This window comes from Lates calcarifer, linkage group LG20 (genome assembly GCF_001640805.2).
Source record: "Lates calcarifer isolate ASB-BC8 linkage group LG20, TLL_Latcal_v3, whole genome shotgun sequence".
NCBI lineage: Eukaryota > Metazoa > Chordata > Actinopteri > Centropomidae > Lates > Lates calcarifer.
The window spans coordinates 8620369-8643730 of record NC_066852.1 but is presented as its reverse complement, the minus strand read 5'-3'; the positions used below and the strand labels follow the sequence as shown (position 1 = coordinate 8643730).

The following is a 23362-nucleotide window of genomic DNA, read 5'->3' as shown; positions in this document are numbered from 1 at the left end:
CCTTTCCATGGAGTTTGGGTCGACAGTGGTGACACGGGGAGCAGCCATGGAGCAGCAGCTCAGCAGACCAACATGGAGCAGGCAGATAGAGTTCACTCTGGCTGGCATTGGCTGTGCCGTGGGTCTGGGCAACGTATGGAGGTTCCCTTATCTCTGCTACAGGAGTGGAGGAGGTGAGTAACTAAAAACCAGATAATTCATCCTCAAACAGAATTATGAAACCAGATCACCTGATGTGCTGTTACTCAGCCATACTTCAAGCACTGTCTTTGTAATGCTGATTGTGTTTAAAAATATTCAAATTGTAATATTTTGATCACATATTCTGACATTTACTTTAAGAATACTTGCTGCCATTTACTAAGGTCCTGCATGTACAGCACACTGGTTTACACTAAAACATGTAAAATTATGACTAATGACAAGATAAGGAAGGAAATGCAGATGCAGTATAACTTTCACAGAAGTTAAAGACAAGATGACACCATAAAAGTAGCACAGCCATAATGTGTCAGTCTGTGTTGACTCGCCATCACTTCCTGCCAGGTGCCTTTCTGGTGCCATACCTGATCATGCTGGTGGTGTTGGGGATCCCCCTGCTGCACATGGAGCTGACTGTGGGTCAGTACACAAGGAGAGGGCCTGTCCATGCTTTGACTAGTGTCTGCCCGCTGTTAAAAGGTACCATGAGACATGAATGACTATTTCCACTAACTGATAGGTGTCACAACTGAAACATGTCTGACTGTGGAAAACATTATTTTGACATTATTTTTGTCTGTCCTCAGGAGTGGGCATGGCATCAGTGGCAATCTCCTTCATCATGTGCACCTACTACAATGTTGTCATCACCTGGGCTCTTTATTATCTCTTCAGCTCCTTCCAGGCACCGCTACCCTGGCAGAGCTGCAACAACACCTGGAACACCCCAAACTGTACCAGTCATGCCACCAACAGCAGCTACTCCTCCACTGCTAGCCAGGAGTTCTTCAGGTATGTTTCACTGTGTGGGAGAAAGCAGAGTGACAAAAGCAGACTAGATAATGATTACACTGCAGCAGGTTACAGAGTCACTGTAGTTTGACAACAGGCTAAACTGCTTATACACCACAAACTCTGTTGATTATATCAAAGTGGGGGAAAAGCTAATATACAACTTAATATGCAACATAAATTTGAACTGAAACCTCATCTTATCACAGTCATGTGAGGGATATCAGTTAAAGTGAAGGTTAGTGATAAGACTTGGCAAACAGATAGAGGAAGAGTGGGAAATGCTTAGTCACTTTTAACCTTTTAACGATTTTAAGAATCTATATTTTCACTGTGAATAGCTTACTGTTTAGACAGTGGCACATCACGTTTTCAAATTGGTTCACTCATTAACTTCTTTAACCACAGTTGGTGGATAAATGTAGGAGTGGAATGAAAGTTTAGTTTAAACTTGGAAGAAAATCTATATGAACATGCAGAATCATTTTGATGTATAGCATCACCAGCAACTGCTGATCTGCCGTGTCAGTCAATTATTTTTGTGTGACAACAGTTCCAATTAAGAGTCTAAATCCACACTGGTGGGTCCATCAGGGTGTAGAAAAAAAAATTTGTTAAATAGATAAAAGTTCAAGTCCAAGCTGGCCAAGTATTACGTAGTTTATTCATTTGAAGATAAGCAAAGAGGTCAACATGATATGCCACCTGTGACATATTATGATATATTATGAGGGTAGAGGAAAATGTTGCCTCTGTACAACAAAAACATCATGAGTGTTTTTATCAATGTGAAAGACAGTTCAGGTTGATGGAGATGTCATTAATTTTGAATGTGTGGGACAAATCATTGATGGCACTAGATGAACAGTCAGGGATCACAAAAAAATTCACAAAGACCAAGAATATCTGCACCATCTTGCATAGTTATCCATTCAGCAACTATCAATTTTACTCTGATCCAGAGATATGAACCTGCTGTTGGCACTAGGGGAAAGAAGTTCACCACTGACCTTTCACCACCACCAAGACTCGTGCCCTTCCCTCTAGTGACTCTAGTCAGGGGATCACCAAAGGATTCATCTTCTGGGTACCATGCATGTCCGAACCACACTCACTGGTGATCCGTCCATGCAATAGTTGTGTAGACATTTCACTGAAAAGCCAATATATTAGAAGAAAAGTCTGGGATTTATCAAACTAATTGGCATCAATGAATGCCTATACACAATTTCATAGTGATTTCATAGGTTAGAAATGAGAACTTCCTACTTAAGGTCACAATAACTTAGCATCTAATCATATCACCATTTTTCATCTGCTGAGGGCAGATAGATTGCTGGGCACCAAATGTAAAAGAGGCATATTCTGGAAAATAAACACTGACAGGGGACAAAGATATTATTTGGTTGATAAAAGGTCGGCGATCAAGGGTGGTCAAATTGTGACGAGACAGAAACCACAATGGATCAGAAAAATTAAAAGGCCCAAGATGGATCCCTGTGGTTCACCACATGTTAATGCTTCTCTGCCCAATGTCCATCTGACAATGAATAATTTATCAGAACAGGAAACAATATTTGACTCATAAGTTGGTTAATGCCTACAGGTCATCTTCCTAAGGAGTTAGAAAACCTCTACTTTGTTGCTCTCTCTTTTTTTTTGGCCTCTATAAAGATATAAGATGCTGGAGCAGTCAAGTGGAGTGGCGGAGGCAGGAGCGATGCGGTGGGAACTTTTCCTTATCCTCCTCCTGGCTTGGATCCTCATTTACCTCTGCATCTTTAAAGGGGTAAAGTCAACAGGCAAGGTGAGGGAATAATAAGAGAGACTGAGACTGAGACAAGGAGAGAGACTTGACTGACAGACAGAGAATAATATACCTTGTTTGTCTGTCTGTGTAGGTGGTGTATTTCACAGCTCTGTTCCCGTACATCATCCTGATTGCCTTGCTCATCAATAATGTGCAGCTTCCTGGAGCATTAGATGGAATAACCTTCTTTATTGTGCCACAATGGGACAAGCTGCTCTCAGTGGAGGTAAGATACTGGTTCTGTCTGACCTGAGAGCAGTTAGCTCAAGATTTATATTGTTAGTATTGGCATATCAGCCCTGTTGATTGGTACTGGCAGTGATTAGCAGTGATCAGTAGCTTTGGATGGACATCCCTCTGTGTTGCAGGTATGGGTGAATGCTGCAGCTCAGATCTTCAACTCCATTGGGATTGGTTTTGGCTCCCTCTTGGCCATGTCCAGCTACAACTCCTTCAACAACAACATTCTGAAGTAATAAGGCAGAAAATCTCACCCACTCGTTTCCTCCCTACAGCAGTGACAAAATGATCTTTGGGCAGTAAGAAAGTGATATAAAGAACAACTCCTCTCCCTGCAGGGACACCCTGACAATATCCATCATCAACTCCCTCACCAGTATCTTGGCAGGTTTCGTCATTTTCTCTGCCTTTGGGTACATGTCTCATCTGCAGGGCATTCCTGTCAACGATCTGGCTGTGGATGGTAAGGAAACAAAACTAGTGATAAAAATAATCTCTCCTAATATCTTCAGCTCCAGGATGATTTTTTTTTACTTCAGATTATATTGACTTCATTTTGGTTTGGAGAGTGTCACCCCTTCTCCTGTAATAGAATACTTACTCTGTTTTTGATCATTTAAATGAATTCTCAGTAAAGACAGGATATTTTACCTGTGTGAGTGTTTGGTTATGATGGTAATAAATCAGTGTACTTGTAAGACAGTGCTCCTGTTCTTGGTACATTTGTTACAGGTAATTTTTTTTATGAATGTATTTGATAATTATGATGTCTGTGTCTGGTTTTTGAAGAGAAGGATTGAATCGAGACCCACCGCTTAGTCATTAAAGAAGGCTCTTGGATGAGATGTGAAATGTCTTTAAGTATCTCATGTACAACCAAATCTAGTTGTCCTTGAATCAACCCTTCTCTGTTAATAATTTTGACTATAGAAAAGTCAAGTGAACAAGCTACAATCCAGTGAAATGTGAGTCATAATCGCTAGCTGAAAGCTGAATAGTAGCTAGAGCATTTTTGCTGTCAAGGTATCACTAAGTTGATCTAGCTGGAGTCCACACATACTTCGTCTTCAAGTGCATATTTCTTTTCTTCATCACAGAGCACAGAGGAGGGAACAATAGTATTACTGGAGCTGTTGATAAATTCTCCACATAATGCTCTTTTCCATCACAGGTTTCATGATTTCATGCCACAGTTAGTCATGATTTACTTTTTAGTCAGCAGTGCTACATTGACATCTTGAGTATCTACTGCAGGTCCAGGACTGGTTTATATTGTTTACCCACAAGCCTTTGCCAACATGCCAGTGGCTCAGCTCTGGGCTGTGATGTTCTTCTTCATGCTGCTTTGCCTCGGACTGGACAGTGAGGTAGTTCATTGATAAATCAGGGGAACAACATTGCAACTCTGGTGATTATTTACACTTATCCTAAAGAGCTACAGCGTAACTCAGGATTGTTTTTTTCTTTTTTGCCAGTTTGCAATGGTTGAAGTGATGGTGACCACTCTCATGGATGAATTCTATCAGCAGCTGATAACATTTTTCAAGCGGAAGGAGCTGTTTGTTCTCGCTGTTTGTGGTACAGCCTGCCTTTTAGGGATTCCTTGTGTCATGCAGGTACAAACTTTGACTCTAATTTCATGGATGACCTCTAACCAAATTATAACCAAACTGTAAGCACTTCAGTCTCATATCTGCCATCCTTAAGAGTGTTTCTTTCTCTGTCCAGGTGGGAATCTATGTTTTCCAGCTGATGGACCATTACACTGCCATAGTGTCCATCATGTTTCTTGCATTCTTTGAGGTTGCAGCCATCTGTTGGAGTTATGGTAAGAAAAACATTTGATGATACACAGTAACTTGCTACGAAAATAGACCCATCTTATCAATTTTAAGGCTGTATGTAGAATCAGGCTTTACATTTCATAGCCACAGTGAGGTAAAAGTCTGTCAACATACATTAAAATATGCACAGCTGTTTGCTGACCAATGAGGATTTGTCTGAATTGACTTTCCACTTGCAGGTGCGACTCGACTTTCAGACAACCTAGAAGAGATGACTGGAAAAAGAGCAAATATCTTCTTCAGACTGTGTTGGATGATAGTTGCTCCTGTGCTGATCGCTGTAAGTTAGCATTAAAGTTTTTTATGTTTGAATTTAAGTTTTTCACTCTAAAACAAAACTGAGATCCACCTAAAAGTGACAGTACGTAACTTTCAGTGTTTCCTCCTGCAGGTTATCCTCATTTTCTCCGTCATTCAGTTCAAACCAGCCCGCTATGAGGACTATGTCTTCCCTCCCTGGGCTCAGGGGGTTGGGTGGGTCATTGCCATGGCCTCCATCATCTGGATTCCTTTGGGTGCAATTCACACATTGTGGGTGCTGCCTGGCTCACTGATGCAGGTGACCTACATTTACCATTTGCTTTGCATATAATACTCATGTGCATGTGTTACCATGTCATGTTCATGCAAAATCAAGCTGTGTGTTAATATTATTGGTGCATTTCTCCAACAGAAACTGAAGCTGTCAATCACACCATACGGCCTGAATGAAATGTCAAAGATGCCGTATTATGAGAGGGGAGGAGGAGACAGAGGTCCAGTCATAGCTGCCATCAGCTTCGACATCAGTCTACCTGAAAAACCTCCCAGTCAGACAAACCTCTGATACCTCTGTGCTTTGCACAACCATAATGTTTGCCTTGCCACCATTAGTGGCAGACTTTTTTATTTGAACAAACTTCTGGTGAAAAAAAGAAAAAAAAAGAAACAGAAGTATGCTACAAAAATTATTTACATGATTGTGAAAATGTGTTGCTGCATGTCTTTTTTGTAAGCCTTTAATTTGTGAGATTTTGTTGAACCTCTGCTGTTTTGTTCATGTTTAATGCGAAAAGATTTTGTGGACGGATGCGTGTTTAGAATCTGTTATTGTGTGCATCCTCAACATCTGGCCAACATTTCCTCTGTGATGAGAGCTTCAAAGGATGAAGGAGTGGCACTCACAACTAAAACTTCACTGTTTTCATTTGTTAATGGTGCCATCTTTTGGCTGTGTATGTTGATGCAGTTTTGAGTGTTGATAAAATCCGTGACCAGGTACTGTACTTAGATTTAGTGCTAACATTTTAGCAAATAAAGTGCCACAATTTAACATTCACAGCTCATACAGCTGAACTTTTCTTTGAACCACTTCCCTTAAAACATAAAGCACTTTGTACCAATTCATTGTGGCTGACTCATTTATTAGGTCAAATGCACAGGGAACGGCTGATAAAAAATTATATATGCTGGTGGTTAACAGATGAGTACATGTGTCATGCAGCTCTTATGTCAGGTCATGTAAGATGTAATAAAAACATGTCACAAAGTCCACTTTGTCTCATCTTTCTGCAAAGACAAGTTGACACTAACAGTCTGTCTGGTGAACACAACACAGAACATAACTTACTTATGGGGCAATAGTTTTTATTTATTCACTTAATGAGAAATTTCCACTGAAAGGTACACATTTCTAGGGCATACATGTGCACTGAGTTAGTTTCCTCTCCTACATAAGTTGCCAGTGTTTCCTTCTTCTAACTCCCCACAAATGAATCAAAAGTGCAGAAGAACTGAAATTACACAGGCAAAAAGGTGGATTATAGAAACCCATTAGCTTTACAGACAATGGAATCTCTCCTTTATACTTTTTTTTTTTTGGATAGCTCCAAACAAGGATGACTGAATGTGTCTGTGAAAACATGTGGCGAGTACAGGTGGCAGGATGGACAGACTGTTGATGTTTAGTTACAGTGAGTATGAGATAGTATTGTCTATGGTTAGTGAGTATGAAACCACAGCTATCTGATCAAAAGTTAAAATATTCATAAAAAAATTATAAACAGCAATTACTCTTTCCATTTAATTTCAAAAAGATATGTCATATGACCTACAAAAACAAAACAAAACAAAAAAAAACATGTGCAATCAATGGCATACTCTTCCCTCTAAAGTGATGGTCATGCAGATGACCACATAGCACAGCAGCAACTCTCTCCTTTCTTATTTGTTCCTACTGTAGTTCTGTAGCCCGGTTCAGGATTGGGCTCAGCAATTCACAAATACCGGGTTGCTGCATTCAGTAGTATTTTTGTAGTGGTTTACAAAGTCCACGCCCTTCATTTCCTCGCACAGCCTCCTTAAGGCTCCAGCCCTCCTTGACCACATCCCTGCAGATCCATAACAGCTGTAGTTGATTTGTTTTATCCCCCTCCCCCCTCCCTTGCCCAGCAGAGGTCGCTAAGGAGTCACCATGGCTGCCATCTGTCTTGCTCCTCCTGCAGGGTCCTGTGTAACTGCTATGACACCTGCTCTACTGGCCTCATCTGCACATCTCCAATCTGAAGACAAGAACAAAGGAGATTAATACAGAAACCAAACAGTGCACCTGGTGGTATTTAAGCAAGAGGGAGAAAGAAAGAGATACCTGGACATGAGGAGGGGCACTGAGAACAAATGTGACTGCACTGGCTATATCTTCTGCTTTCAAACACTATAAAGTGGAGACAGGAATTATTCTTGATGCAGCTGTACTCTGGTTATTTTCACTGTGAGAAACACATCTGTTGACTCTTACTTTCATACTCTCATACACTGCAGCTGCTTTCTCTGGATCACTGTTGTGGTGCCGGAAGGCAAACTCAGTCTCCACTATTCCAGGAGATATACACTGCAGAGGAGGGAAAATGCATGAGAAATATACTGCCAATGACAAAAACACACTGTCTGTTGTTAAAGTAAAGACATACTGTATAATTTATGTGATCCAGTATATTACCAATAGCACAAGCCAAGGACCTGCGTATTCTGGTGGTAACAACTAACTTACTGTGGCTCTGATGTGAGTATTTGCTTCTCGAAGCTCTTGCCGTATCCCCTCAGTCAGAGCAGTCACAGCATATTTAGTGGCGCAGTAGAAATGCTCATCAGCACTTGGCACCACTCGGTGCCCACCCATACTGCAGGAGAAGATACAAGAAGAGACAGAGATGGAAACTACATTTTGTAGCTTAAGCTTGACTCAAGTCCAAATTAAAGTAATAAATTCCCAATCCCTACAGTCTCTGATTTACTTGTCATGTTCTAACAAGTCAAGTTTATTTGTATGTTTGAATATCACATACAGTGTCTTAGTGGACTTTAAAGGCTCATAAAAAATAGACAGTTGAGTAAATTAATTAATACACAAATGTTTAATAAAGCCAACATTACTATAATGCTAATGAAAGAAGTCAACATTAGCTCTTCACAATGTTGCATGTCCAGCAGGGGCCAGGTGGGGATCACACTTGGCTTTACTTAATACCTGCTGGATTAAAATCACCTTGAACAAACTGGCTGAAGTATTTTCAGATTAATCTTTATATTTGCTCTAAGGTTTGAAGGTTGTCCGCATAGCTCACCTGTTAATATTGATGATGTGGCCGTCATCCACATTCCTCTCCTTCATTGATTTGTATGCCTCACGTGTGCAGATAGACAAGGCTAAAACATTCACCTGCAGGGGAGGTGAGCACAGCAACTTCATTTAACCATTTATGTGTCAGTCAGTGTATGAATCTGTCATTTGCAGAACTTAATTGTGTTTAATTGTTAAATCACTTTTAAGAATGCCATGTTATAACACTATCAGATCAGCTAACTGATGTTCACTGGGTCAGTGTGTTAGACCTTCTAAACCTGCTCTTCCTGTCCAGGTTGTGGCCTCTAATCTGCTCCTGTAGTGATACCCATAGACAGCAGGTTAAGGCCAACATGGTGGCAAGATAGGGAGGTGACCAAACAAGGTCAGCGTACAGATTAAACACGGGCTAAAAATATACTGCTGTACACATTCATGTGGGCTGTCATGACAACAGATGGACAAGCATTACAAATGCAGAACGCTGGAGACAGAGACTTTAGAGCAGGGGGTCTTCAGTGGTCAAGAGCTCAATGAATCAGAATGTAAAGTCCCAACAAGAGAAATAGTGCTGGCTTTCATTAGTGGGCCTCTGCCGTGCCAAAGCTTCTCCCCAGAGCCACTGAGGCAGCCTCTGTGAGGGGAGGGGATCACAATCTGTGTGTGTGTGTGTGTGTGTAGACCCATGTATTCACACAATTCTCCTTAACTCCTACTCTACAAACACAAAACTTCCACTCACACTAGACAACCATTTTAGCTCCTCCCTCTGCTTCTCTATATGAGCACAGCAACCATAAAATCAATACAACATACTGTACATGTGAGGGGATAAATTCCACCCATCCCAATTAAAAATCCCAGGTTTATTTCCAGCTTTTTCTGCCTAATTGTTAACATTTGTGTGTCTGTGATCCACCCACGTCGATCATGTTCCTCCAGCCCTCTGTCTTTCCGCTGAGCAGGGGCTCATTGTGGGCCAGTCCAGCGTTGTTGATACATACGTCCACGCCCTTGTGCAGCGTCTTGATGGCTGAAAACATGGACAGGATCTCTTCCTCGTTGGACAGGTCACACTTGTAAGGGATCAGTGTACCACTGTAGCCGGCACTCTGACATTCTGCTGCCAGCTTCTGAAAAACACAAATAAGGCCCATTGTGACAACATACATAAATGTTAAAAGGATGATTAACATCACCTCGTGAACGCTATAAGTTGCCATACATGTGGCCATAAATTGATTATCAGGGCTGAGAAACTGTTAGGCAAGAGCTAGAAATGATTAACCTGCAGCACTGTAATTAAGACAGAGTCCCACCCTACACCCTACCGACTGAGACACTGAGGAAGCAGTTACAACGGGCAACCATAAAATCAAAACCACATCAGTGGAGGGCCAGAGTTGGCACCAGTGTAGCCAAAACAACTCCACTCTGATTATGTTTTTCCCCTGATAATACAAAATACATATAAATTGAAATTCCACTTTCTACCAAAAATCCAAATCATGACCTTAGATGAGAAGAAGTAAGCTCTGCACCAATGGGATGCCGGGATACAGCCGGGCTGAGCTTGCAGGGCTACACTCCAAACAGGTCAGCTGGCTGTCCACCGCTGTGTGGTTTGATACAAACTGACACAGATTCCCCCCCACCCCCCACCCCTCCCCGTGCTAGGCACAGCTGCACCAGTCACCTGATGTCTCATTCTGGGTGCCAGTCAGACAGGGGGGGGGTGTGGGTGAGAAGGGCGGGGCTGCTGGCAGACAGAGATGATGCACTGCATTGCTAACACTGTGCCTGGGCAGTCGAGAGGATTAAATGTTTAGGAAGTCTAAGAAAAAACTGACCCTCGAAACCTTTAGCATCTTACAAAAGCTACTGTGCCCGGCAATAATGAGTACATTTTGTGTTCTAACTATTAGAAATTTGAATCCATTATTTTCAGCCATCAATTCTAGCTGTTTATTCAATACTTTTAGCAAATGATTTCACATACCACTTGACAGTGTGTGATGATAACAAACCAGATCTCAGAGCAGCCACATGACATGTTGAGGGTGTGACCATGAGTGTTTAAACACACTAATACTTGAGCCAGCTACATATAAAAAGTCAGGATTTATATGCATCTTTGTATGAAAACAACAAGTTCAGACCAAAAAAGCATTGTGAGTAATGTGGGAAATTACAAACTGAAATCATGATTCACATCAGAACTCATGATACCTCTCTGGGCAAGACTATCTGAGAGGGTTGGACTGGTCCTTCCTGTACTATCCAGTCACACAGTTAGTAGATTTACACACTTCTTTAAGATCCACAACACAATTAAACCATAAACTCATCATCACACTTTGGTTTTTGCAAAACTTCTTCAGCTGAGTGCTGAACCCTGCTTTGTAGGCAGAATGTAGCACATTTTAAAGATAGTAAGTACATATTCACAGCTTAATGTTGAGCTCCTTCTGGCATAAAACTAATACTAGAGAAGAGGCAGTGTGATCTGATACTTGAAATTTCCCAACATCTTACATCCAGAATATACATTAAGAAAGCAGCAGCACAAAGTTAGAGATCACCATATGTGGTAGTGTGGATGAATGTAAGTATGTTGTGGGATTATCTGTTACATGTCTGACACCTACTACTACACTATATCTGCTGATTGCAGCAGCTCCTTAAGGAAAGTAAGTATACTTGTGAAACCTGCTTTTTATATTCACGATGAAATTGGATAGAAGGATCACTTTGCTTTCTTTCTAATAAAACATGTAATAGAGTAAATGCACCCTATCTCACACTTGGAGTGTGCAGATTTCCCTGCTCTTCCTCTAAGCTGTTTAACTCGGATTATCCAGAGGGAAGGCATTACCCGAATATAGCTGTCAAAATGCTAAAACACTGAAAACACTCGTCTCATCTGTAAAGACTAAAACTACCTCTTTTGACCACTTTGTAGAAAGGTGAAGTTCTCCCTTTTGTCCATTCCCTTACTGTGAAGTTGTGATCACAGTTCTGTTCAGCTGCTGTAACACCTTTAAAGTCAAGTATCTGAGCTGCCCTTAGACCACGGCTCTTAGATTCACACTTGCCTGAATCCCTGGAGAGAAAATGCTTTCAGGCAGGGAGGAGAAGGCAGGCGGACGAGTGGAAAGGCTCTTCTTTATTCAGAACGGTGGTTAATGTAAAGGGGATGTCGGGTCTGTCTTTTGTTAGAGGGAGAGAATTAGTTGTGCTACTAAGACTTAAGTGGGGGCAGCAGAGCAAGCGGGCTGTGATCTTTGTCCAACTACAGGAAGTCTCAGGCTGTGAATGTGTGTGAGAGAGTTCTGGCACCGGCTTTACTGCTGAGGTCAGTACCAGCCCTCATACTGGCCGTGCCCACAGAAACGGCACTACGGCACGCTACCCTGCAGATAAGCAACTGAGCACAATCAGCAAATGCAGGCTACACACAATTCATTCATAATAATCCAAACAGAAACCGGATATCTTCAGGTTTTGGTGTGTTCAGCATCACACCTTTAAAGGGCTTACATATAATGAGAGTGAGACAACCGCAAACTATTTTTCAATGACAGACTCACACAGCAGTGCTGAAAAAGGAGCCTCGGAGGAGTGCAAGATAAAAATGAAGCTAGGTATGTATGAGGACAAGGTGTGCTGGAGGTGCACAGGACAAATGCAACATCAGAATCCAATAATAATAATCCAATTCAAAACATTTTACAAGTACAAACCTATTTTCATATCACCTCTACTCACTCATATGATTTAGTCTAGTGTGGTTGTAAAATCACTGTTTGCAGACCAACACTGACAGATTAAAAACTCTTACAATTCAAAAGACAAATCATGTCATAAAGGTCATGAAGCCTTTACATGTTACAGTAATGGGTGTATACACCCACGCACTCTCAGGCATATGTGCACATGCTCACATTGTTACATTCACGGCCCGTAACCCCTGCGGGTGGCTGTTATATAAGGTCTACAATGCAAGGGACATCACTGTCCCACACCATGTCTTTCACCCACTCAAGTGGAACTGGTGTAAATGGACCAGCAAAACAACTCGTTGGAGAAGGCGTAAGAGATAAAAATAATGATGCCAAAGTGCTGAAGGCAGAGAAACTTTAAGAGGTGAGCCAGATCAATAGCACAAGGCAGCAGCCATGAGCAGAGACAGCTGAGAAATTAGATTTGTCTCAGGTTGACTTGAGAGTTCTCCAAGACAAAAGAGGGCTTGTGTTATAGGGCGCTGTGCCTCCTGTTACTCTCTGAAGAGACTGGTAGGGGGTTAGGAAAAAAAAAAATCAAAAGATGTAATGCAGCCATAATTCAGCCAGTAACCCCTCCCCTCTCCATCCTTCCTGTCCTGACTCTTAAGTACCTGTGACACACAAAACAATTTTGCCTGTCATAATGCATTTTCATCCTCATTACAGAGACTGTTGTCCAGTGATCACAGAAAGTGTGCAGAAGGAGGGAGGAAGAGAGGGAGGGAGTGTTGGCAGCCAGAAAGTGAAACAGAAGGAGAGGGAGAGAGTGAACAAAACCTGAGGCATACTGCATTAAAACTGATCAAACTGCATTCAGATTTCAGTCGGATTTGCTCAGGCACAGGTACAGCTTCATGGAAACATCCACCCTAAAGATGAGCTCATATGTGACTATTTTAGTGCAATTACCTTTACAATTACTATCACTGAAATGAAAGAAACCAAACCTCCTAAAGCAACAAACCAGAGAGGCAAAATGGTGTTTGGAGCCACTCTCCAAAAAAAGATGGTTAATTACATCCTTTAATTAACTTTTTTTTCCTGAAGACAAACTAACAAGGTCTCAGAGGAACACATCCAGTTGTAGTGCTTTATTTTGCCAAATTCTCTCACTCATTATCCAGCTGAACTGTTGTGTGACATAAACATAAACTCTTTCAAGTTTCGTCTGAGCACAATCATATCGGGTGTGGGGTCAAAGGTGACAGTTGGCCGTATAATAGGATTGCAGCAGGGTAGAAGGAATGGTTGTGTGATTATCTCTTCTTCACACACTGAGACCGCCACCTGGCCCAAAAGGTCTAAAGGTTGAAAAGGGCGGTTTTACAGCACTTTCCTAGGATAGTCTAATCAAGACGGGGAGATAAGAAAAATAATTACACTCTTTGTTAGTAACTACACTCATTGACAGACTTTGACTTTTCTGGTCTAAGCTGGTCTAAGAGTTCCAGGCATTGAATAACCAGGGGACAATATAGGAAGCCTAGCAGCATTTTGAAATAAGTCCTAGGCATAAATTCATAAATCCAAATATAGTGCTGGATGATGAGTCAAGTGAAAACTGTTGATGATTACAAGTACATGACAACTGATGTTTGGTATGAGTATCTGGCTGAAATGAAAAGGCTTTTATAACCATGACAGACTACAGACAGAGCAGGCAGCCAGGTGTTGTGTAACAGACTGGTGGAACCAGTGCGGTTGGATGTTCTTTTCTTAAACAACGTGATAAAAAGCAGGAGGGGGCAGAAGCAGATATTCCCTCTGAATAAGAAAGAAAACAGTGCGAGGATGACATTTCTGCAGCACTTCAACATTAGATTAACTACAGAGAGCAGCCTTTATTCATAAATTTACATGGGCGTCAGATGATAAAAGACGGTTCTCCGTTTCTGTTTGCAGTTGAAACATGCTGAGGGGTGAAGCTTCCTTCTTGTGAATCGGCTCGAATCACGTGCCTCCTCTATCTCATGTGATGAGTTTTTTCTACACCTGATGCTGGTCATCGGTACAACAAGTTTGCTCTCACCGCAGGCCTGATGCTGGATAAGAGCCACATTATAATGCATTGCTAAGGTTATGGTAACTTGAGCCCTTTGCACAGAGAGAGAGAGAGAAAACAGGCATAGGAGAGTCTCATGGAGACAGTGTCGATCTGAATGAAAACCTTTCAAACTGGGCCAGCCTGAGTTGGGTCTATTCAGCATGTGAGCTCAGAGTAGCCATAAAATGTTTCCAATATCAAACAAACAGCCAGCAACAAATCCAATTTGGCAGCTGTTGAAGCCAAAAACAAGCTAATTTGCATTCTTTCTTGTCAGCCCCCAACCCTAAATGGAAATATTGAACTTGGTGAACTCAAGTTGTCTTTGTGTTTGTGTTGTACATTCATATAACCCTTTCACCACAAAGTGCTCTTATGAGTAGAGTAAGTTTTCTCTGCAACAAAAATACACCCACTGAGCACTTTATTAGGAACACTGAACTAATACTGAGTAGGGCCTCCCTTTGCTCTCAGACAGCCATAACTCTTCATGGTATGGATTAAACAAGATTCTGATGTTTGATGTGAGCATTAACTGAAGCTCCTGGCCTGTATCTGTAGGGTTTCATACAGCCACATGATTGGCTGACTGGTTAATTGCATGAATAAAGTGCTCGGTGAGTGTGTATTCAGTTACAAGTGCTGGCTTGCTTCTGCATTTGCACTCAGCAGTTACGTGACATTTTCCCCCTTTGCACATCAGGCCTCCTGATTCAAATACACACACACACTATATCACATACAATACACCAAGAGAAGAGCTTTCCTGTAAGTCTTCGACAGGACAGGACAGGAAGCACCCTACCTATCATAGCAGGAGGCCCGGGGAGGGAATGTCAGTGCCAGTAAACCTTACACCTTAAAAGATAAGCGCAGAGAGACAGCACAGTGGTGGTACAGGGGGAATGGCTCACAGGGGTCACTGAGCTGTCTAGACAAATCAGACTGTTAACTGTATAAGGTGATCTAATTAAAAACACTACTGACCTGACGTTTTAAGTAATTTATAGAGAGCACTGAGAATGTAACTGATTTAAGTTCTTTTTTTAATTTATATGCAGCATTATATTATTGAAAAAATCTCTTTGCTAATGACTTACTGAGAATATATCTCACTAGATTTTGAGTGAGATGACAAACAGAATGAATGAAATCTGAAAAGTAGAATAAACTTGTTTCTCATCTGCATCACCTACTTCTATTTCATAAATCTGTTGCTGTGTTAGTATGGCCAATATGGCCAAATATACAGAAAAATATAAGGAAATGTATTCAACATGTTTGTTAGACCTGAAGTTAACCATAACATAGCTTTTTAGGATGGTACCTTTTCACATGGTTGAAAACATTTGTTGTATTTCCTGTGTTCATTAGTACAGGTCACCTACATATCTGCATATGTTTTACTGTTCTCACCAATATTCTTATTTTTAAGGCTATGTAAGCCTGTTGCTGTGGCTTAATTAAGTTATTTTGCAATTCATCAACAGTCTATCATTTTTATTGTGTGATTTTTTTTTGTGATAATCAAGATTATTTTATCTCCCAGCTCTGTCTACATACCCATATGTCACTGATATCCTCACAACAGTCTGGACTGCAGCTTTGGGAGGATTCATACATGAGGAAATGCTGTTATTTGTTGCGCTGGTGAAAATGTTGCTTCTCTTGGGGCCAGAATCCACGGACACGTGATAGGTTATTAGTTAGGTATAAGTCTTGGTCAGCTCCCAGCTCTAGTGGAAAACATGCAGTCAGTGGAAAAGCTTTCTGCACAGGTAAGAAAAAAACTTGTGAGGCGAAGAAGCCATGAGGTAACTCAGTGAGTTCAGCAGAAAATTGACAAGGGACATAGAACAGCAACCGTGCAGGTGAAGACAGCAGTGGTGTGATTTCTTGTATAGCTGATGAAACATGATAAACCAAAAAGCACAATCTGAAAATATAGAGATTGGCCTGTTCATACATACTATACAGTATTTGAGGCAGATAAGTTAAATGGGGTTTTGCAATACTTTTAACAACCATCCAACTGTACATTTCCACATTACATAAGACATGAAAAACAAGATAGAAAAGTATATAAAGAAGAATGAGGACACAAACCAAAAAAGAGACAAAAACACAAAGTGAGGCAGCGGGTGTGAGATAAGAGAGTAAAGCTGTCTGACCTGACCCACTTCAATTCCTTTCTGGAGTGAAATCTATTCACTGTGAATAGACGGGCTGTCCAGACACAACCTACGGGAGGCGGCTGAGACAGCTTCAGATTTGCAGACAGAGAGACACTGATTGACTTTTGTTGTGTCACCTCAGCTTTTGAAGCATGACTGAGCATCTTTTAGCTCCCTCAGAATGGGCACTGAGTCAAAGCTGGTCAGCCAAGGTCTGAAATGAACCTTCTGGCTCACCTGCCAAGGGCTTTGAGTTTTAATTTAGGATTTACTCACTCAAATAAAAGATGCTTAGACTAGTTTTTTTTTTTTTTTAAAGAGTGTAGAGGCCTCTACTGTGAAGCCTCTACACTTTTCTCCCAGCTGTATTTATTGGCGACCAATTGGGAGCCTGTTAGATTCAAGTCCACCAGTCTTAAAACAGGCAGAAACTGAGTTCAAATGCTGTTATCTCAGAGAAATTGCCAGCTAGAATGATGGGTTGGCCATACTGATTTAGCATTTGATGGGTACAATTTCAAAAACTGTGGACAGCTTTAAACATCTCTGCTGAATCTGATCCAAAGGCCATCAGTACTCAAAGTACAGAAAAAAAGATCTGCCTGTTACTTATGCTCCTTGTATTCTCAGTATTCTTATCACAGACTGCTTTTCTTTAATGCTGAGTGCAATAATTTGACAAAGATTATCTCCTTTGGGCATCTTTTATTTAGAATCTCTTCTAAATCTTTTTCTAACACAAGGTCTCTGTATGCCAACCCCAAATATGTTTAGCACTAAAAAAACACAAATTATGTTTGCTAAATTTATCTGATCCAAAATTGCAGCTGCCAAAGCTTTGAATTTTGACAGATGTCTCTATTGTGTGTAGCCTCAAAGCACCCGGGGAATGTCAGTTTCACTTTATCAGTTTGAAATGGACTTACAATACAAGATGTTCTTTCTGCATTTAGCCTGGGTTAAAACAAATGTGACTACTTTTTAAAACACTGAATCATTAAGTAAAGAGTCATCCTCTGCCAACTGAGATTGTGGTCCTTCCTTCGAGCCCCAATAGAAAGCCATGTCTATTACTTTATGGTGAATTATTTTAAACAGCATGATGAATCTGATGTGATACCTCCGCATACACAGCGTCACAAATTATACTTTCTAGATGCATAGACGACCACTGCATCTGACTGATTATGTGACAGACCTCACCCAAACCTCTGCCTCTCCTGTCCTCAAAGGAAAAACAGTGCTGGCACTAATCTGTTCTACACCAGCCCTGACCTGCAGGTAATGCAAAAATAAAGAAATGAAACTTGCACTTATCTCATATTTACAGGGTATGGGCATGTTAAATAAAACTCATATTAACAGCCTGGTAATGGGAGAGTCAGACAGCAAATACATTTCATTGCAGCTCACCAAGTTTCATTTGTGAAATCAAGTTTAGCAAATAAATATAAAATCACTTTGATTTGTATGTAACTCCATGTTAAGCACAATACCAGCATGGAATTTCCTAGTCAAATGTGGGAAAAGAAAACAAACGGCAGTCTTAAATCTAATATTTTTGTTTCCAAATCAAGGATTATTTGAGTTGTGGTGATCAGCAACAGGAGTTCATACTCCCATAACTGTGTATTTACTACTGCATCATATTGTGCTAGGTAAGCAGATACCTCAGACCCATAGATATGGGCTATGTGGGCCAGAGTGCTTCAGAGGTATCAGGAAAAAAGCCCTGTTCAGTCAGTAACAAGATGTTCTTCTCTTCTTTCTCTGAGTGAGATGTGAGCTCAGACTTAAAACCCCTCTAATATGGCAGCAATCTCACAAACAACATACAGGTTTTTCTACATGCTCCCAGTGTTTGATGGCATCCCACCTCACGACTTGACTCAGATTCTGCAGTGTTCAGTTGTACTGAACATGTGCAACATAAGACTCTCAGTGGCACACTTTTTGACTGCACTGTCCTACGCTTTGTGTGTATCCTCACAGAATACACTGTGTGCAGTGTAAAGACACTTCTCTTCCAGTTAAATAAAATCTTCCACCCCTGGTGTTGGCTGGGTTTCACAAGAGTTAATGAGAAGCTGTGTTGCTGCTACTTGGATGCGGCCCTGTCGTCTCCATTCCTGCACAGAGACCATGGTGACCACACGTCTCCCTCCAGCTTGCTGCTCCCCCACTGCCTACTACACAATCTCACAGACAACAAAACAATACTGCTGCCACAACTCTCCACTCCCCTCTCTCCATGTTTTGCTTACAGAGAAAAACAGAATCCTTATAACATTTGAATACATTTCTCCCTTTCATCATTGTTTTATCTGGCGAGAATATTGGTGTTGGAAAAACCTGACCATGAAAGCTTTATTTCCTCAAGTAAAGAGATAAACACCAAAAGGAAGTCAAGAACAATTACTTAGTGATGGACACTTGCATCCCCCCACTAGCAGCATGCCAGGTTTGGCACAACTACAGCAAGAGCCCAGTTTACATAGCAGAGGGTACAATACTGGCTTTGTCCCTCAACTCACACAGACATCTCTCTAAGGTCTTGTACAAGTGATACAATTGAACAGAAGAGATGGAAACCTGTCAGTATATACAACCTGATGTCTATTTATAGTTAAGCCAGATATTTAGTCAACTGAACCTAAACCTTGGTTTCACATATTGTAACCCATAATAAAAAATAGCTAAGATTACTATTTCTGTGATGTAGTCAAATCTTTAATGCTGACTGACATTTGTATTATGTAAAAGCACTATAAGGATTTTAAATGCTGTGACCTTGTTTTAGTCTTGCACAAGTCACAGACAAGGGCTGAAACAAGCTGTGGTAGTTAACTATTGACAGGAAAGACCATGTGACTAGAGTATGAATGGAGTAAGGCTATCTGTTGTGCAATTCACACTCACTCCATGCATGTATGGGCATGGATGGGTGTGTGTGTCTGTGTGTGTGTGTGTGTGGGTGGGGGTGTCAAGGTGGAGAAAATGCCTGCATGTCAAAAACAAGACCTAACTAAAATATGGAAAAATTATTTTTCCACGAAACTAAATTTAGAATTAACATTCACACCTGTTTGCTTTCATAATATCATCATAAGCAGAGTTCCTGAAACTGACACTGCTCAGATACTCTTGTTAGGTTTCGCCATTTTATTGTTATTGGAAACAGTGCTGCAGTAGAAGTGGGTATAACAGCCATAGTGCTGTGTGGAGTTGAAATGATTAGTTGATTAGTTTCTGTGGAAAACGCTGTCTCCGGATGCTAGAGTGGCAAACACAATCAGTATTTTTAAAAGCAAACTAAAGACCTATTTTTAATCTGGCTTTTAATTTGAAGTAATGTTAAAGCTCTGGTCTTTATGTTTTAACCACTGGTCTTCATATTCATTTTTATCCCTTGGGTTTATATTACTTTTTACATTTTTCACTTTTATTTATTAGGTTTTAACACACAACATGTTTTGTGCTGTATGTTTGTATAGAATATGGTATATAAATAAAAAAAAGTCATCCAAATGATTGATAGCCAATAATTACATTTTTTAAAAATCTGAAACTATTTTGACAATTGAGTAATTATTTCAGTCCTATTTTGAACGCAAACAGTCAAAAAATACTATACATTATCTAACGTCAAGTTCTCCAGTATGAAGACTGCTTGTCTTTGTCATTAACAATTGTAAACTGAAAACCTTTTAGTTTTTGACTGGACCAAACAAAACATTTGAAGACATACCTGACCTTTGGGAATTTGTAATGGGCATTTTACACGATTATTTGACATTTTACAGACTAAACAAATAATCAAAAATGTACCTTTAAGATTAGTCGACAATTAAAATAATAATTAGCTGCAACCTGGGTACTGAATAGCATGCTAAAGGGAAAATAGGTTGACATGAAATGAGGAACTTTTCTAACTAAACCCCATCCCTTGCTTGTGTCTTTTGGAAACAGCTTGATACTGGTATATTGCAGGTCATTAAGTTCAATAAAACATACCTTGGTTATAGTTAGTTGAAACTAGTTAAAATTCACTTCCTATTGATTTAATAAGTTGGCCTGGTGCATAAAAGCATAGAAATTAATCTGCTTACTGAGAATGGCTAACTACATTAGCAGGAAACAGAGTGCATTAAAAAAGAAATCACTGATATGACTGCTACCATAAAATGTTAGTGTGTTGAATTGTTCACAGCACTGAATCACATACACACATGAACCTATTTAGGTGATTATGTTCTACAATACATTGCAAATATTCAAATATGACAGTGTTAATAACCTCAGGCACACAAAGCTCCACTACTCTAAGAAAACCACATTCGTTGCCTAAAAGGTGGCTAAAGTTGTAGCAGGTGTTCAGCAGCCCAGTGCCAAAAGCTAGGACAGCTCTGGAATGAGGAGAGTGATTGACATGAAAAGCAAGGTGCAGTGCTTTATGGCTAATGGTTAGACAAGAGATAGTGGGGTGGGGCCACTAACTCCTGCCATAGAGGAGGCTTCTGCCTTCGAGCCATACACCACCAGAGTCTTTGAATGTGTGTCACACAAGTTCAACTGCATTTAATTTGAAAATGTGCCTCACATGCTCACCTTCATGATTAATTTATGTTTTAGTTACAATCAGAGATTTACAGGTTCAACACACACACACACAACTTGTGTGCAGTTGAAACATAATCACCACACCTATTAGTTTGAATCACGAAGAGCAGGACTTAAATAATGTCTGGATTTGTCTTTTCTTATCATTGCGGGTGTCATTTAAGCTCTCTGACATACAGCTAACTAAGCATTGACCTCAGGAATATGATATGTAGATCAGATCATTTTTATACCAAGCCTAGTCAGAAATGAATACTGCTGCACAAAGCCTACGTGGGAAAAAATAAATAAGGGAGTACATACAGTTACATAAGGTAAAAATAGGCTTAGGTCATTTCTCAGGATATCTCTGTTGTTAAGCCTGTTGGTTGAGAGACAGAAAGGCTAAAACCTATAATGAGGATTCTTGTACAGACATCAACAACAACAATTTATCTACGTGTCCTACGAGACTTGGGAACACCCTGTCTCCCCTGAAAGACTGATGGGCATCCACTGACACCTCCTATTTGAAATCTGTGGCGAGGTAACTAGACTCTATCCGAACAGGTTTATTACTAATACTGGCAGTGGGTGGATTAGGGGTTGACAGGATGACCTACTATTTACTGGCCCACAGTTGTTAGCAGGTATCTCCCTAGCTCAAATGTAATTTAACACACACGCTGGATCCCTGACAGCACTGTAAATGCTGGTCCGCTGCTGACCCTGAACTTTGACCTCACTAGAGTAGGTCAACCAAAAGAAAGTGTTTTTTTCCCCAGCAAGGATTAATAATGGAGATTATTACAGATTAAGGGTGTGTGGAATATGCAGTGATAGGAGCTGGTAGAGGAGCATCAGTACTACCTTATTTAATGGGAAGTACTGTTTGCCATCCCATATCTTCTCAGTGTTGAGTAGAAGGTGCAATAGCATCCCTGCAATATTCATGTGGGAAGTTGGTAACATTAGCTTGTCCTTATTTAGCCATGCTATCCAACTCTCATGATGCCACTCTTTATGTATTCTATTGTTATTTTGAATATAATATCAATAAAACATGGCATACAATATATAAAACTATTAAGATTAATGAGACATTTCTTTTTTTAATGAAATTGTTACCCTCTGATTACACCATGCTTGCCTTGTCAATTTCAACAAACAAAGCAATAAAGGCTGCGTTACCCACAGTTCATAAATAACGCTAAACAACGTCCATCGTTGGAGCTTAAGGATTCTAGCTGAAGTTGTGAAGCTAATGTTAGCTTGCGGTTAACGTTAGTTAGCTAGTTTGTTGTTGCTTTGACACAGCTAGCTTCTCCTATGTGTGTCGGACCGACTGAACTCACAGCTGCTAATAACATTAAATTAAACTGCCCACCTCTATTTTGTCGACATTCCTGGCACAGCCGACAACCCTCATGCCTTGTTGGACCAGTGCCCGGGCTATAGCCGCTCCAATCCCCACCGAGGCTCCGGTCACCAGGGCCACTCTGCCTTTCCACCGCTCCATCTCCTCCGTACTGTCTACACCGGCGGCACTGTACAAGAAACAACGACTCCTGTGCTCTGCGTCTGTCTGCTTACTTCAAACGGTCTGTGTTGCAGCGGCCAGTATTATGAGCGATATATTTAAATGAAGGGATGCAGCGGCTACAGCCTCCGGTCTCAGTCTGTGCAGCATCCAGGACAGCGGCGGCCGGTGTACGTAAGCCCGGATCCATGCGCTTCTCTGGATGAAATATGAAGAGCTCCGGAGTGTGTAAATGTTTGGTTCACATCACCTCCCACTTTCTTTTTCAGCCCTGGAGAACAAAGTGTTCTCCGTGTGTGGTGATCTACCTCCACCTACTGGAAAGAAAATAAAATAACACGACAAATGTTTCACAGGTTGCCCTCAAGCAGCCCCAGTATTCCAAGCCTTGAATCGGGAAATGTAACAGAGGAACACCAGTAAACCAAGTAACGCTGGTTTTAACAACTATCTTGTTATTTCTAGAAGTCTTAATGAGGTATTATGTACTAAACTGGCGCTGCAAACAAAGGATTTCTTCAACAAATATACTGTATGTGCAACTAAAACTAGGGATTAAAACACACAATGATGACATTAACACATGGTGTAAAATCAGCATTTTTAAGGCAGTATATCAAAGATACCATTGTATCAGTGAAGTTATGCGTGTGGAGGTTGTATTTAATTCCTTTCTGGCTGAAGTTTAACAACGAACATTGACATTTCTGAAAGAAATTAAAGACAAATGTC

At 40.7% G+C, this 23362-nt stretch overlaps 2 protein-coding genes across 2 annotated transcripts; one reads left to right on the top strand and one right to left on the bottom strand.

The window, feature by feature from the left end:
• Positions 1-6747, top strand: si:ch211-283g2.1 (sodium- and chloride-dependent GABA transporter ine). The gene is made up of 13 exons (XM_018692332.2): positions 1-173; positions 547-681; positions 789-993; positions 2668-2800; positions 2895-3029; positions 3172-3275; positions 3382-3506; positions 4298-4410; positions 4519-4659; positions 4772-4871; positions 5067-5167; positions 5279-5446; positions 5561-6747. Exons 1-13 carry the CDS (start codon positions 8-10, stop codon positions 5711-5713), a joined length of 1779 nt encoding a protein of 592 aa, XP_018547848.2. The 5' UTR covers positions 1-7; the 3' UTR covers positions 5714-6747.
• Positions 6497-22890, bottom strand: dhrs11a (dehydrogenase/reductase 11a). Its single transcript, XM_018692333.2, has 7 exons — positions 22478-22890; positions 9412-9621; positions 8490-8584; positions 7916-8045; positions 7664-7756; positions 7514-7579; positions 6497-7427 (listed from the first exon to the last, which is right to left on the bottom strand). Exons 1-7 carry the CDS (start codon positions 22607-22609, stop codon positions 7386-7388), a joined length of 768 nt encoding a protein of 255 aa, XP_018547849.1. The 5' UTR covers positions 22610-22890; the 3' UTR covers positions 6497-7385.
• Positions 22891-23362: the final 472 nt, after the last annotated feature.